At 48.3% G+C, this 15762-nt stretch overlaps 1 protein-coding gene across 3 annotated transcripts in view; it reads right to left on the bottom strand.

Moving 5' to 3' along the window:
- Window positions 1–15127, bottom strand: part of ASS1 (argininosuccinate synthase 1) — a 170160-nt gene extending 155033 nt beyond the window's left edge. For 2 of the 3 annotated variants that reach the window (XM_048513506.1, XM_048513504.1), the window contains exons 1-3: window positions 15046–15127; window positions 3968–4090; window positions 2692–2760 (exon numbers count right to left, since the gene is read on the bottom strand). In XM_048513506.1, the coding sequence (XP_048369463.1) occupies window positions 2692–2760; window positions 3968–4075 (177 nt within the window). In that variant the 5' untranslated portion in view covers window positions 4076–4090; window positions 15046–15127. The remainder of the gene's footprint in view (window positions 1–2691; window positions 2761–3967; window positions 4091–15045) is intronic. The other variant, XM_048513507.1, reaches the window with a different exon arrangement.
- Window positions 15128–15762: the final 635 nt, after the last annotated feature.

Below are 15762 nucleotides of genomic sequence, written 5' to 3'. Positions count from 1 at the left end.
TCTTTAGGGAGTTATTTACACCATTGATCTTCAATGCTCGTTTACAGCCAGATCAATGGCCGTAAGTCAGGAGCAGGTCATGCCCAGGGTGATTAGATCCAGTATTTATTTGACTGGATACTGTATTGATTTGCGCTTTGCAGTGCAGTAGGTATGTCATTGTCACAGCATTCCCTCTTACATGGTCTGAGCACTTGACCTCATTTTCAGGCGGGGGGAAATGTGTCTCTTTTACCTTGTCATCTCTGAATGCACCATCTGGTGCATGAAAGTTTATGCCACAGTAGCCAGATGACTGGTACCATCTTGGAGCCAATTCATACATTACAAAGTCCTGAGAGTGAATGACTAACCCAACAGATTACCAAGTGAGCAAGTCTGGGGGTTGTATTTGAACTCATGGCTCCGCCTGCCCCACATGTTCCGGAATCGCCTCCGCGCCAGCAGAGGGGTTTGGTTGGTGATCCTAGTCTCAATGATGCGTTTATTCTACCTGTGGCCAGAGCTTTTACAGCTCCTGGCCCTGCCTGGTGGAACGCTTCACCTCCAGCGCCGCTGTCTCTGCGGGATCTTAAAGAATTTCGCAGGGCCTGCAAGACGGAGCTGTTCCACTGCCTCGGTCCGCCTGATGCCCTCTTATAACATCTGTGGACTCCTGCTGCCTCCCTCCCTTTTTTCTTTTTAGGGATTGCTAGGCTGCTATCAAGCATTTTGATATTAGGATGCATTTTAATAAGCACTTAGCATACAGAGTTATATTTAACTTTATTTGTGCTCTATTTGTTTATTTGTTCACTCTGAGTCCTTCGGGAGGGCAAGCTTATAAATACACAAATCAAATCAAATCAAATCAAACTACTAGGTCTGTATTCCAGTCAATGAGTAGCTCTTGGCGCCTGTGTCTGCCCTTCTTCCATGTGTACCTCTGTGTATGACAATAGTAACTCACAATACTAGAACCTCTCACAATACTAGAACCAGGGAGCATTCATTGAAAATGCTGGGCGGAATAATTTGGACTAATAAAAGGAAACACTTCTTCACGCAACGTGTGATTGGTGTTTGGAATATGCTGCCACAGGAGGTGGTTATGGCCACTAACCTGGATAGCTTTAAAAGGGCCTTAGGTAGATTTATGGAGGAGAAGTCAATCTATGGCTACCAATCTTGATCCTCCTTGATCTGAGATTGCAAATGTCTTAGCAGACCAGGTGCTTGGGAGCAGCAGCCGCAGAAGGCCATTGCTTTCACATCCTGCAGGTGAGCTCCCAAAGGCACCTGGTGGGCCACTGCGAGTAGCAGAGAGCTGGACTAGATGGACTCTGGTCTGATCCAGCTGGCTCGTTCTTATGTTCTTATGACCAACAGGGACAGAGCGAGGAGGGAAAGCGCATGGTGCACTGGTGCATCCTCTGCCCCTGCCACGCCCCCATCCACCCCGTCCTGCCCCAGAACGTTCCGCCACGCCCACGCCACACTCCCGGAACACCCTCTCCACAGCCCCGCAAGGGTGCACGCCCAGTGCGTCACGCACCCCCCCTCCGCCGCCCCCTTAGAGCTCTCTGATGGCCAAGGATAACTCTTTGTATAACTAATGAAGTGGACTCAAGTTCACAAAGGCTTCCGTCACAAGATTCCTTCTCGTTTTTACCACAAGTGACTAAACTGGCTACCCAGAAACATTCCAAAACTCATTGTTCATTGACATGCAACAGACATGTAGTGACCAATCAGTCGGTGGCGTAACTGTTATATAGTAGTCTTTTTCCCTTTGAGTCAACCACGTTGGTTGCTAGGCATGCAAATAGGTCTGAGAAGAAGCAGGGGATATGACGCAATGGCTGCTCAGGATGCAGAGGCAGACACATCTTCTGCAAGCATCAATGGCTTCCTAAAATTGGCGGGGGGCGGGGGCCGTAAAGAACACTTCTTAAGAGGGATGAAGGACTCCACTAAGGACATTAGAGTAGTGTGACCAGACGTCCCGCTTTTGGCGGTACAGTCCCACTTTTAATCAATTTGTCCCGCGTCTCGCGGGTTTTTTAAATGTCCCAATTTTTGGAAGGCTGTCGCACTACCTTCTGGGGCACTCCCCTTTTCCCGCCCTGTGACAGGGCGGGAAACAGGAGCGCCCCAGAAGGCAGAGCGGCAGCCTCCCGCGATGCCACACTGCCTTCTGGGGCACTCCGGGTTCCCGCCCTGTGACAGGGCAGGAAACTGGGGAGCGCCCCAGAAGGCAGTGCGCTCCTGCGGCCACGTGCGCGCGCGTCCTGCCTTAAAAAGGTGAAAACCTGGTCACCTTACATTAGAGTGCCCAGTCTCCCTGGTCATTAGTGCAGGAGGGGGGGTGCCAGATCCAGTTTGGAAACTCCTGGAGATTTCAGGATGGAACCTAGGAAGGACGGGGGTCTCAGTAGGGGACAAGGCCAGACCGCATCCATTTTCTCCCAGGGAACTCATGTCTGTAGCCTGCAGACGAGCCGCCTTTCTGGAGGGATCCTCACGTCCCACCTGGAAGTTGGCATCCTCAGCACTCTTGGGATCACAAGAGAACAACGTGGATAGATTCTTATGCACACAAGATAGCATTTACAACAAATTCCACTTGGCACTGCACCCGATACTCTCCTACTCAGCTTTACACCCAACCCACTGGACGTGGCCCACAGGAACAATCTACATGAGCATTACCTTTTTGGCCCCAAGCGAGACGGCTTTTTTCCTTGCTTCTTCAAAGTTCTCATCTTGTCCAATGTTAGCCTGAGAGGTTTAAAAACAAAGAAGAAGACCTAAATGCAAAGAAAATGGGGACTCTGGCCTTACCATTTCCACATGCCCCCACACCCTTCCTCCTCCCCCCCTCCCCCCACCCCACCCAGCCCTCAGAGGCTGCTGCCGAGCCAGCCTCGCCTGGCCAGGCCTGGTGGAGGTCACTGCTGGGTGCCCCTGTCCAGCCCCACCCTGCCAGGGCTGGCGGAAGCTACTGCACATGCCCCTGCCCAGCCCCGCCTCACCAGCCCCTGGTGGTGGTAAGTGGGGCACTGGGGCACGAGGGGCACATGGGACACACAGGGGGATGCAGGGGGCACACAAGGCAGAAAACTCGGAGTCTACCCCGGGCTCCATTTTCCCTAGCTATGCCCCTGGTCTACCGAGATCAATTCTAGAGAAAATAGTTGCTCTGTAGGGTGGGTGCTCTGGCAGGGTACTCTGAGAAGGTCCCTCCCCTGGCTGTACTCCCAAATCTTCAGGAATTTCTCATCTTGGATTTGGCCATTCTAATCGCCATCACTCAACCTAAAGAGCCTGCCATGAACCTACACGTGAGGCTAAGGCAGTGGTGGCGAACCTTTGGCACTCCAGATGTTATGGACTACAATTCCCATCAGCTCCTGCCAGCATGGCCAATTGGCAGGGGCTGATGGGAATTGTAGTCCATAACATCTGGAGTGCCAAATGTTCGCCACCACAGGGCTAAGGGGTAGTGCCGCTTGCAGGCCTCAAAGGAGCCTTTCGCTCACAGTATTTTATTGTTAAATCACCCTGAGATGTTATGACTCCACAATGCCTCTCCTTGTGCTGAAAGTCCCCAGGAGGTCTGTGCCTTCAGCTATACAGCAAGGGATGCCCTGACTAAACAGTAGAGTTGCCAACCTCCATGTGGGGCCTGGAGATCTCCCAGAATCGCTACAGATCTCCTGAAGGCAAAAATTAGTTTCCCTAAAGACAAGCGCAAGTGGACTCTGCGGCTTTATGCCCCAGTAAGGCCCCTCCCCTTTCTACCCCTGCCAGCTCTGGACTGGGAAATTCCTAGAGATCAGTTGTAATTCTGGGAGAATATGAGACCCTGCCAGGAGGCTGGCATCTCTCAGTGAAGCAAGGGTCCTTGTTTCACCTGAAGACAACCTAATGGAAGGCCTGTCCTGTCCCTCAGGGGCGTCCTGCCTAGCCCACCTACTCAACTTACCAGGTAAGCAATGACGTCATAGCCTTGCTCCTTCAGCCAAACCAGGATGCAGGAAGTGTCCAGCCCCCCGCTGTAGGCAAGGACCACCAGCCCTCTGCTCTGGGACATGGGATCTGTGAGCAGCTGAAAAGAGGGAAGCCCAGTCAGTTGCAATTAGTCTCCCGTGGGAAGCTTGTCTCAATGCACTCACAGCAGCCCTGTGTGGATACCAGGAAAAGCTCAGAATGTCTGTCCCCAACCTCCACTCCCAGATGCGGAGGAAGTTAAGAGAGGTGGCAGCCCAGAGACAGCGGAGCTCACATCCTTCTGTTGCAGCCTATGCATCTTTGGCTGGCATTGGCAAGTTACCAATTCAGATGGGAAAGGGTGCTTATCCTGATGAGCCCCAGTAGGCCCCATCAAGGGGGGGGGGGCGGAAAATTGCCCCCACGCCCCTCCTCCTTCCCCCCTCACCACAAGAGATGGGATTCAAAGGCAAAAGCCAGTTATTGTGACTCGTGGTATGGACACTGCTAAGTATGTGCAAGTCTCTATTTCCACATCCACAAACTGGATGCTAGACTATAAGCTCCTTTCTCATTATACGTGAAGCATGATCCCCAGTTAAAGAGTCTTGTGAGCCAAGTCTCCAGGGTAGAAGGAGATTGTATAATGAAAAATTGTATAAAAACATACGATGAAAGGAAAGGAAAAATGTTAGGAGTTTTATATACGTACATGATAGAAGATCAAGAATTTATGGTAAGAGCTGTAATGGAAAAATGGCAACAAGATGGAGTAAAAGACATAGATTCTATAAAACAAATAATAGACAATATAAATAAGATAAAAATAGAGAAATATGCGGAATTGGAGAAGAAACTAATATTAAAATGGTATAGAACACTGAAACAGTTGGCATATATGATAAATGGACTCAGCCCGAAATGTTGGCATTGTGGGGATAAAAATGCAATTTACACCCATATGTGGTTAGAAAGGTAAAACACCTGTGGGAAGATGTTACAATGTATATGGAAAAATATGTGAAAGTAAAAATAAAGATAAATATAGATCTATTATTTATTGGCATACTGGATTATACAATAATAGAACAAAGAAAGAGAATGCTATTTAAACTTATGATCAGAGCGGCCCATGCAGTCATAGCATTAGGGTGGAAGGACAAAAAAAGAATCTGGACAATACAGAAATGAAGGCTTGGAATATCCATAAGGGAACAAAATGCACAATTTCAGAGAAATTTTTTGACATCATGTCAAAGGAAACCAAATATGGCAAAAGAAAAAACAAAAAGATATGAAGTGGATCTGGACTGAATTGAAAGACCGGTTAAACGAAATTGGAATCACAGAAGAAAACTGGAAAAGAAGATTAGAAAGAATGGACCTGCTGCTGCACATTTAAAGAAGAAAAGAAGAAGGGGGAGGGGGGAAAGGGGGTAAAAGGATATGGAGGATGAAACATAAAGATGTATAATATAAATCAGTAACAATCCAAAATATCAATTAAAAATTATTAAAAAAGAGTCTTGTGAGCCAAAATACCCACCCGAAGAAGAAGAAGAAGAAGAAGAAGAAGAAGAAGAAGAAGAAGAAGAAGAAGAAGAAGAAGAAGAAGAAGAAGAAGAAGAGTTGGATTTATGTCCCCCCCTTTCTCTCCTGTAGGAGACTCAAAGGGGCTTACAATCTCCTTTCCCTTTCCGCTCCCCTCACAACAAACACCCTGTGAGGTAGGTGGGGCTGAGAGAACTGTGTCTAGCCCCAGATCACCCAGCTGGCATGTATTGGACTGCACAGGCTAATCTGAATTCTCCAGATACGCCTCCACAGCTCAAGCAGCAGAGCAGTGAATCAAACGCGGTTCCTCCAGATCAGAGTACACCTGCTCTTAACCACTACGCCACTGCTGCTCCTGCCTATTGCAACTCTGCATGAGTTATTGCTTTGGGCTGTTTTCAGTCATTGGGTAATATAATTCTTCCTCATTTCTGCAATGGGTATTATTGCAGCATTCAGTGCAGAGCACTAGCAGAAATAACCTCCCACAAAGGAGGCCAGTGTTGCCAGCTGCAGGTGAGACCGGGAGATCAACCAGAATTACAAGTGAACTCCAGGTGACAGACATCAGTTCACCTGGAGAAAATGGCCACTGTGCAGAATAGACTCTATGATATGCCCTGCTAAGGTCCCTCCCATCTCCAGACCTGCTAGGTCTTGAACCTTGAAGCAATAAACAGACTCTGTGTTGATGATCAGCAGCGTTTATTGGTAGGCAATGAAGCACCCAGCTTGGAAAAGGCAGTTCTACCGAACCTGGCTTTTGCCTGTCAGGTCCATGCCTGTCAGTGCTTAGATGTCTTGCTGTGTGGGAATTGCAAATGTTTCCTGTAAATGCTTTCCTGTTTCCCTCTCCCCTCCCTGGCAATTCCCTGGCGCCAGCCCTCCTGCGGGAAGGTGCGAATGTTCCCAGGTTTCTTGCAGCTCTGCAGTGCAAATGTTATACTCTCTGTGAAACCCATTTGGTGGGAATCGAATGGGGGGGCGGGATTGAAGGATATAATCGCTGGATCTAAGCGGGAGAGCTTAGATTCAGCTTTCTCTGTTACTCTTCGCGTTGTAGAAATAAACTGCTTTAGGACTTTCCTACGGTCTCTGTTATTTCCACGTTCGAGAGCCTGACATTGCCATCCCCTTTATTCAGAAGTAAATACACCACCACCACCACCAAAGAATGTGAGAAAGAATTATTCTAGAGCCCAGGATTTACACCCCAAGGATTTATTTCTGGACAAAGGGGATGGCAAAAGCCGGGTTCGGCAGAAATGCCTTTTCCAAGCTGGGTGCTTCGTTGCCTACCAATAAATGCTGCTGATCAACAACACAGAGTCCAAGGTTTTCATGGCTGGAATCACTGGGGGGTTGTGGGCAGTGGTGGGATTCAGCAGGTTCGCACTTCGGCAGAACCGGTTGTTAAAATGGTGCTTGTAAACAACCAGTTGTTAAATTATTTGAATCCCACCACTGGTTGTGGGGTTTCCAGGCTGTATGGCCGGAAACCCTACAAGATCCTTTGAGGATGCCAGCCACAGATGCAGGTGAAACATCAGGAGAACACAGCCCTACAACCCGGAAAACCCACCACACCCCAATACAGAGTCCATTCATTGCTTCAGGGTTTGGGACCTAACATTAAGCCAGTTTTCCTGATTCCCGTGGTGCACCTTATAACAGAAGGCGCTTGTATCTTCTGCTTTTCGCTGCCACCAAAATATACTTTTCGCTGCCACCAAACCTAAATTAAAGCCCACAAAAACTGATTGGTAAACGGTCACCACCCTGACTGGGGAACACAGAGACACAGACAGAAAAATAACTGAAGACTGGAACGGTTTTAAAAGATAAACAAAAAAACTTAAACTTTTATTGCTGGCTTTTACAAAGACTTCTCAGGTAAACTGGAGAGGATGTAAACGTGTTGGTTTCAGAGAGAGTTTGTTTTAGCTTAGCGGTTACAGATAAAGATTGGTTCTTAAAGCTTAGCGGTTGCAGAGAAATATTGTTTTTAAACGTAACGGTTTCAGGCACTTCACTTAAGATGTTACTTCAACTTTTTAAATCATACAAAGATGTTTCCTAAGAGATGTTTCTGTGGAGGTTTCACACTCCCTCATAAAAAAAATAAAAAGATTTCAGTCCGCTGCACCTTCCCACAAAAATAAAACACTCAGTCTACGCCCAGTGGGATTCAGGCATACAGCCTCCCTCTTCCACACTCCCAAAAACTGGCTTCTCTGCCACAGGAGCTGGGCCTCCCAAGACTGAGGTTCCCTTGGAGGACAGACTGACAGACTGTTAGAGGTTTCCCTCAAAAATAAAACAAAACAAAACACCTGAGGGCGGACACACTCCTCCAAGACTCAGGGTTTAAGGTGACTGAATAGCCTCCAGCTATTCCTAAACACCACAGCAGTGAGAGATCTCTGCGGATTCTCTTCACTCTGTCACAAAAGTACCCGAGGGCACAAACGCTCAGTCAGAGCCAAAAAGTCATAAAGACCAAAAAGCAAGAACCCTTCAGCACTCTCGCTGACAGAATTTATAGTCTCTGCCTTTTTTCTCTGGCCAATCAGGGCTTAACTCTTTAAGGGGCGGGCCCACCCTGTAACCTGAATGCAGGCTGAATGCATTCGTCACACACCTCTTTCCATTCCTACAGTTATCGATAGAGCTATGAGTGGGATGGTTTCTGACAGTGGTTTGGGTGACAACAGTGGGGCCCGAACTGTCTGGGTTGCCCACGAGGGCTCGGGAGAGGGGGCCCTCGATGATACCCAGATGGCAGGAAGGCCATCCGGGTGAGGAAACCCCATCAAACTTGTTTCTTTGGGAGCAAACTGGGCAAACCCCAGTTCACTGGGCCCCATGGCTTGAGGCTATGCCGAAGCACCAGATAGCGGAGATCAAAGAGGGAGATCTGTTGGAGATCGAGCACCAGGATCCACTCTGTACATTGGATGGACCCTGGTGCCAGAGGCAGCCAAGAAGAAATCCACCGGGACCTCAGCCTCCTCCTCCAGCAGCAGGGGGCAGATCTGCAAATGGGTCCCCAGCAACCGGTGGGAGGGGCCCGGGCAGCCCCTGTAGGCCAGGGAGCCCTAGTCGGGCAACAAGCTGTGGCAGCTGGAGCTGGAGCTGGGGCTGAGGCCACATACAGCAAGTCGTTCCCGGTGCACCAGCCCCACCAGCACCTCCAGGGCCCAGACAGAGAAAGAGGGAAGAACGTTCCATTACAGCAGTGGTAACACATAGCAGGCTGGTTACATCTATCTTGTGATTACATTGAGTGAGGAATGCATCTCAGTCAACTAGATCCAAACCCTGGCAATATATTTTGTAACTGCTTCAGCAGGCCAGGAGTGCCTCTCAGCCGACTAAACGCATCCCTGACAAACCCCCATGGTCCCAAGTCGCCACCCCCGAATCTTCCTGAATTTCCCAGCCCAGAGCTGGTGACTCTACACACAACTGCTCTGCTCTTGCTTCCAAGTCTACACGTGTGCCTATAAGCCCGTGGTGGCGAACCTTTGGCACAGGGGTCCCCAAACTACGGCCCAGGGGCCAAATGTGGCCCCCTGAAGGCATTTATCCGGCCCACCAGGCATGGCGGTGATGGCTCCATTCATGTGCAGTGGGGGCTCGAGGGAGAGGAGGAACCAGCCCCAACGGCTGTTGATTGCAATTAGAAGAGTTTGAAGAAGAGTTTGGATTTATATCCCCCCTTTCTCTCCTATAGAAGACTCAAAGGGGCTCACAATCTCCTTGCCCTTCCCCCCTCACAACAAACACCCTGTGAGGTAGGTGGGGCTGAGAGAGCTCCGAGAAGCTGTGACTAGCCCAAGGTCACCCAGCTGGCGTGTGTGGGAGTGCACAGGCTAATCTGAATTCCCCAGATAAGCCTCCACAACTCAGGTGGCAGAGCGGGGAATCAAACCCAGTTCCTCCAGATTAGATACATGAGCTCTTAACCTCCTACGCCACTGCTGCTCCATTACATGATGGCACCCCCAAATCTCCATGAATTTTCTGACCTAGAGTTTGAAACCTTACATGTGGCAACGCTTGCTCCGCCCTTCCCTCTCAGCTACTCCATGTGTTGCTCTCAGGCTTTCTGTTCTGCCTCACTCCCATTGGCATCAGCCAGGCTGGCGAATTGCTCGCTGGCAGCTAGGGAGGAAGAACCCAGGAAGATACCTGATCCTGGGTTAGATGGAATGCTTCATTGGGAAAGTTCTGCTTTTTTTTTACAGGGGAAGGTATTCCACAGCCTCCCCAACAATATTTGGAGCCCACCCTGTACTTGACATACTTTGGTCACTGTTCTAAAAATAGACCATGACAGAAAGGTTGAAAGGTGAAATCAAACATTTTACAATCATTTGTGCATAGTTTTTTTTAGTCCGGCCCTCCAACAATCTGAGGGACAGTGAACTGGCCCCCTGTTTAAAAAGTTTGGGGACCCCTGCTTTGGCACTTCAGATGTTGTGGACTACAATTCCCATCAGCTCCTGCCAATTGTCCATGCTGGCAGGGGCTGATGGGAATTGTAGTCCATAACATCTGGAGTGCCAAAGGTTCGCCACCACTGTTATAAGCAAACCTACGTGCTGTCAGTTTGGGGAGATGCATGCCCTGCATGCCAGAGCTATAGAGGTCCCTTGACTTGCTCTTTTAATATCCCAGGGTGCCCCTCGCATCCAGTTCAGCCAGCGGCTGCTGCTGCTTCTTTCACTGAGTTCTGGGCTGAGGATTGCCGTACACTTGGCATTCAGGGTAGGTGGCCTCATTGGCACAGTCAATCCGGACATGAGCACAATGCCTGACCCTTCAAACAGAGGCTGCTACAGTTCCGGACTGCAAAGGGCTGCAGTTTCAATTCTCTGCTGATGAGATGGACAGAACTTCTTTGGAAGAAGAAGAAGAGAACTGTGGCCACCGTTTAAGTCCAAACTGGAAACAACCAGTCTTGAGTGAATGGCCAAACTATGCTCTCCCTTTTCAGTTTAGGACTCACCTACAGACCACCTATTGCTAGAAGATGCCCTTTGTTTTCTAATGTTCCCACTGGAAAGAGAGTTCCTTGCAAGCTGTTGATTTTATTTCCTGGTGCCTTGAGAGTATTTCTATCTCCTCCTTTCAGGGACAGATTTGAACACAGCTGAAAACAAGACTGCTCTCTGTGCCTTTCACTACTTTGCAGGAGGGACGCAGCGTCACTGTTTGCTGCGAAGCTGTGCGGGAATGCTTCTGAACAGAAAAACTAAAGCCCCCAATCTGGTGTAAGATTAGTCTGGCGCAGCAAATACAATACCCTGGTGTACCTGTGAGTATCTGTGAGGTTACACGGCAAGAACTTTCCGAGGTGGTTTACCTTTGCCTGTTCTTGCAGAGCAACCCTGGACTTCCTTGTGTTGGAAGTGAAGGATTTTACACTGTTACGCTGTTTCCTGCCTCAACCTACAGAGGGGGTTTTTACTAGAGAGCTAGTGGCTAGATAGGGACCTAGGGATTTGACACCTTTACTCTATCATGCTGGTTCTATCCCTTTGATGTTAGACTGATACTCTCAGGGACTTCCTTCCGGTTTCTTCCTTGACCCCTACTCCATTCTATTCCTACCATGCCTAGAGAGAGGATGGATGCTCCACGCATCCATCTCCATCCAGCTAGATTAGGATAGCATAGTGACTCTATCTATCTACCTTTCTATCCAGAATGGAGTTCACTAATAAATACTCTTTTTATTAGATTAGAAACTACAACTGACTCCGACTTTCTTTTGTGTAAGCTTGCCGCACATTGGGATCCATCCCGCACACGCATGCACACGAGGTAAGGCTTCTGCTGTGTTCTAGCCACCCGTGCCACTCTGCTAACTACGATAAGGGGTAATCTCCAACTACCAGGAGCACTGATCCCAACACCTTGATGGTCTCTCATCCAAATGCTAAACAAGGCTCGTTTCAATGCTCTGCCTAACGCCATGACATTTGGCAGATATAATATCCCTTATGACCCTGGTGGCAAACCTATGGCACGCGTGCCAGAGGCGGCATTCAGTGACACATGTGGGCATACACGCACAGAGTTCGTCCTGTGGGGAGGCAGAAAATCACTCCCTTCCCCACACACACACATTTAGGCTGGGCTGGGCTGCTGGCCGCAACGTGCAGGCAATGCGGCAACCAGGGAGGCCTCAGCCAGCAGGCCTGGTGCCTGTGCCCCGGGTGGTTGCTGTGGGGGGGGGAGGAAGAGGCAGAGGAGGTGGAGATGCTAGAGAGGTGCAGAGCGGCGCATGCAGGACTTGCTTTGCAGGCATGAGGATCATTTTGCAACTGAGTGTCATTTTGGAAATGGGGGAGGGGCAAACAGCAGTGCAGGAGCGGGACGAGTGGGTCTGTGGGTGCACAAATGGGGGAAGGGAGGCGCGTTTGCTGCTGAAATGGTTGTGCTCATGCGGGGGTGGGGGCTTATGAAGAGCAAATTGAGCCCTTTGGTTTCCCGCCATGATTTTCCTGAGCTGAGCCTGCTTCCCAGTCTCCTGAGATTGCAACTTCGGTTGGTTCGTTGAGGCTTGATTTCGTGTTGTTTAGGGGTTTTCTATGGGAGTGGATGGTAGGGCTGCGAGCAAACTCAAAAAAAGGGCCACTGCTGGCTCGCTGCCTACCTACCCTTTCAAAAAAGTCCCTCCTCACCCCGTCTTCCAAACTCCCTCCCTGATTGTCAACAGCCCCTGTTTGCGCAGGTAAGGCAGGAAATTCAAACTTAGGTTTCATTTCTTTGCAACTGCTTGGGGTTTCCTTGCTGGACTTGCAGGGTTGAGCTAATTAGCAGCTCTATCTATTGTCTCTACTCACCAGGACAATGGGGTCAATTGGTCCTAGATTATATCAGTGATACCTTGAATGGTTTATGCAGAGGTGCTTCCTAAAGTCTCTGCCTTAAGTATTCAAATTTGGCTGAGTCTTGAGTGAATCAGGAAGGGATCTTGTTAGGGAGATCGTATCTGAGAGGTGGGGGAAATGCAGGGAAGAGGCAATTGTTTGGAGAAATGTTTTCTCAAGAGCACAGTATCGGGGCTTCCAAAAACAGCTTAGCTGTGGTGTTAGATTCCATTATGTTAACGGAGTACTCTGGCAGGATGGGATAATCAAAAATGCATGTCCTTGTTATGAGGCGCCCAGATTGTATCACTGGAGTAACTCATAGATCTAATCTCTGCAAACAGACTGTTTTGCCTTAGGCTTGCTTTCAGCTTGGACACTCTGCTATCCACCCTTACAAACATGGAAACTGGCATTTTGTATCACACAGTATGAGAAATAATATGAAATCCAATATTTCATAAGGCAGGGGATAAAGGGCAGGGTTACAGGTGGGTCACACTTCCTTGTACCAATGTACAAGGAAGTTGCCATCTGCAGGGAGCAGAAGTGGCACATGGCAAACTTCCTTGTACTGCTCCTGCTCTCAGCTTTCCCCACAGAAAGCAAGGGCACTTCAGGTGTGCGCCTAGTGCTGCAGCCGAGCAGAGAGAAGGTAAGCTCCCCTGTCTGTAATCAGCCAATGAGAAGATAAGAGTCACTGGGCAAGACAATAATTCTAGGAAAGGTTGAAGGTAACAGGAAAAGAAGAGAATCCAACAGGAGACTGACTGACTCTATAAAAGGGAGCCACGGCCTCCAGTTTGCAAGACCTAAGCAAGACTATTGGTGATGGGACATTTTGGAGGACACTCATAGGGTTGCTGTGAGTCAAAAGCGATTTGACAGCCCTTAACAGACACTGCACATCCACTTGCGTAAGGGAATGTGTTCTCTAGATCTTTGCACATGAGTGGTCTGCCATATTTTTCAGCTTCCTTTGATCATGTTGTGATCAGGTTGTATTACCCATACACCCCATACCCCTTTCTATTCCAAATCTATTTTCCAACCAATCTATATCTTAGCAACTCTGTGTGGGTATGTTTGCTGAATTGATTAAGTGATTGTGAACTGCTTATCCCTACAATAAAGATTTTCAAATTTGCATTATATCCTTCTCTGTGGATTTTCTTCCAAGAGCTGATCTTCGTATACACTGGAATTAAAAAACCCTTACCCAGCCTCTTGCAACATTACTAAGTCTGCTCTAAGCTAATATTCCCCACATTATTGAGAGACTGTGTCTCCACTTTGGGTAACAACATGCGTATCGTTTTACCACCTCCTCTGTTTTCCTGAAGCGCACATAAGTATTTTTCCTGTGCATTGTTTGATTAATGAGCAGCTCTGCAGATTCTTTAGGAAAACTATGCACAAAAAGAATTTTGCTGCAAATGTAAATATGATCATTCCACAGTCTCTCTCTTTGTATCAAGATCTAATCTCTGCAAAAAGACTGTTTTGCCTTAGGCTTGCTTTCAGCTTGGACACTCTGCTATCCACCCTTACAAACATGGAAACTGGCATTTTGTATCACACAGAGATGTGTGTGATACAAATCAAGAGATGTGTGTGCATTAATAGCATAGAAGGAGGGAAACATGCACACTAATTGTAGTACCTGGTAAACTGCACACAACCCAATTGAGGAATTGTGGACACTGTTTTCATTAAACCAAAATCAAGGAGAAACAGAACATAGACCAGAGAGATATCCCAAGACAACAATGAAATGGAACAGGAATAATAAGCATTTCTACTACCAGACCTGTAGCACTCATTTCACATCCATGCACTAAGCATTTTGTAAACTTCACAACAGCTATTTACAGTCAGCTATCTTCACTCAGGCCAAAACAAACCCTCATGTGTTTGTGACCAAAGCAAAATTTGAACCAGCAACTTCCCCACTGAAGTTTAAACCTTTCCCGTCTTTACAGATCACTAGCTTCTTCCTTCACTGTATATCCAGGAAATATACACTGAATTTCTGCCTCTTGTCTTAAGGGATGAGATCCCAGCTAGAAAATAAAATTGGCCATTTTTAATTTGTGTCTAAAGGAATGATGCCCAGCATATGGGGATTCCTGCAATAGGCAGGGGAGGGCCGGCTGAAAACAAAGACCACTGCCCTTTCAAAAAGGTGGAACCCCCTCCCATGAACTCACCCCCCAATTGTGGTTTGCCAGACAATCCCATCTCTTTTTCTCACCTTCTTGAATCAATCACTTCCTACACAGGGGTGCTGTGTGGTTTCCAGGCTGTATGGCCATGTTCTAGCAGCATTCTCTCCGGAAGTTTTGCCTGCATCTGTGGCTGGCATCTGAAGATCCTCTGATAGTAGGAATGGAAAGCAAGTGGAGTATATATACTGTGAGGTCAAAATATACTCCTATATATATATATATACTCCACTTGCTTTCCATTCCTACTATCAGATCCTCTGAAGATGCCAGCCACAGATGCAGGCGAAACGTCAGGAGAGAATGCTGCTAGAACACGGCCAGACAGCCCGGAAACCACACAGCACCCCAGTGATTCCGGCCGTGAAAGCCTTCAACAATAAACTTTCTACACATTTTCAAAAACTCACCTCCACCCAGAGGATCTGAACCACAAGTAGAACAAAATCCCCACTGACAGCAAAAACTATGCTGTTCCTTGGGAAACCATCCCAGAATATAATGAGACTGCAGCTGATGGGGGAGTGTCTGTTCAAAGGGGCCAAATCCACCCATGCACGACCTCCCTCCTCCCAGTCATTCACAAAGTCAGCCTTGGCCGGTTTGTATATTCCTGAAATGCATTGCATGAGACTCGTCGGGTTGCAAACTTTTCCCCACATGCTGGGCTTTTACGGCATGCAGATTTTCAGCAGACAAAGCTGCTCCTGGCATGGACAGAAAATGTCAGTGGCAGGTTTGCTCGCTTTAACTGTGGGATACTTAGAAGCACAGGAGCAGGGCTGGTTTGTAAAAGCTAGCAGCGTAACCATGTTGACCCAGGCCTCTGTGTTTACCGCAGGACAGCTTGTGATTTTGCCAAAGGCCATGGAGAGATAAAGTCATGTTGCAAGCAGGTATCCTTTGCCTTGGTCACCTGACGTTGACACGGGGAGTCCTCCTGACTGCTCCCACTTCACATTCCCTGCCTCCACACTCCGGTAAATCTCTTGCTTCCAAATTCCATGGGTCAGTGCTGAGTTGGCAGGAAGCGGAATAACCAGGAAGGCCAAGATGCTTCTCTTGCGTCCTGTACTTGGACCCCCCCCCCTCCCTTGCTGGTGCATGGGTCCCTCCCCGGATCAGAT

This window comes from Sphaerodactylus townsendi, linkage group LG12, assembly GCF_021028975.2.
Source record: "Sphaerodactylus townsendi isolate TG3544 linkage group LG12, MPM_Stown_v2.3, whole genome shotgun sequence".
Classification (NCBI taxonomy): Eukaryota; Metazoa; Chordata; class Lepidosauria; order Squamata; family Sphaerodactylidae; genus Sphaerodactylus; species Sphaerodactylus townsendi.
This window is presented reverse-complemented; position numbering and strand designations above follow the sequence as displayed.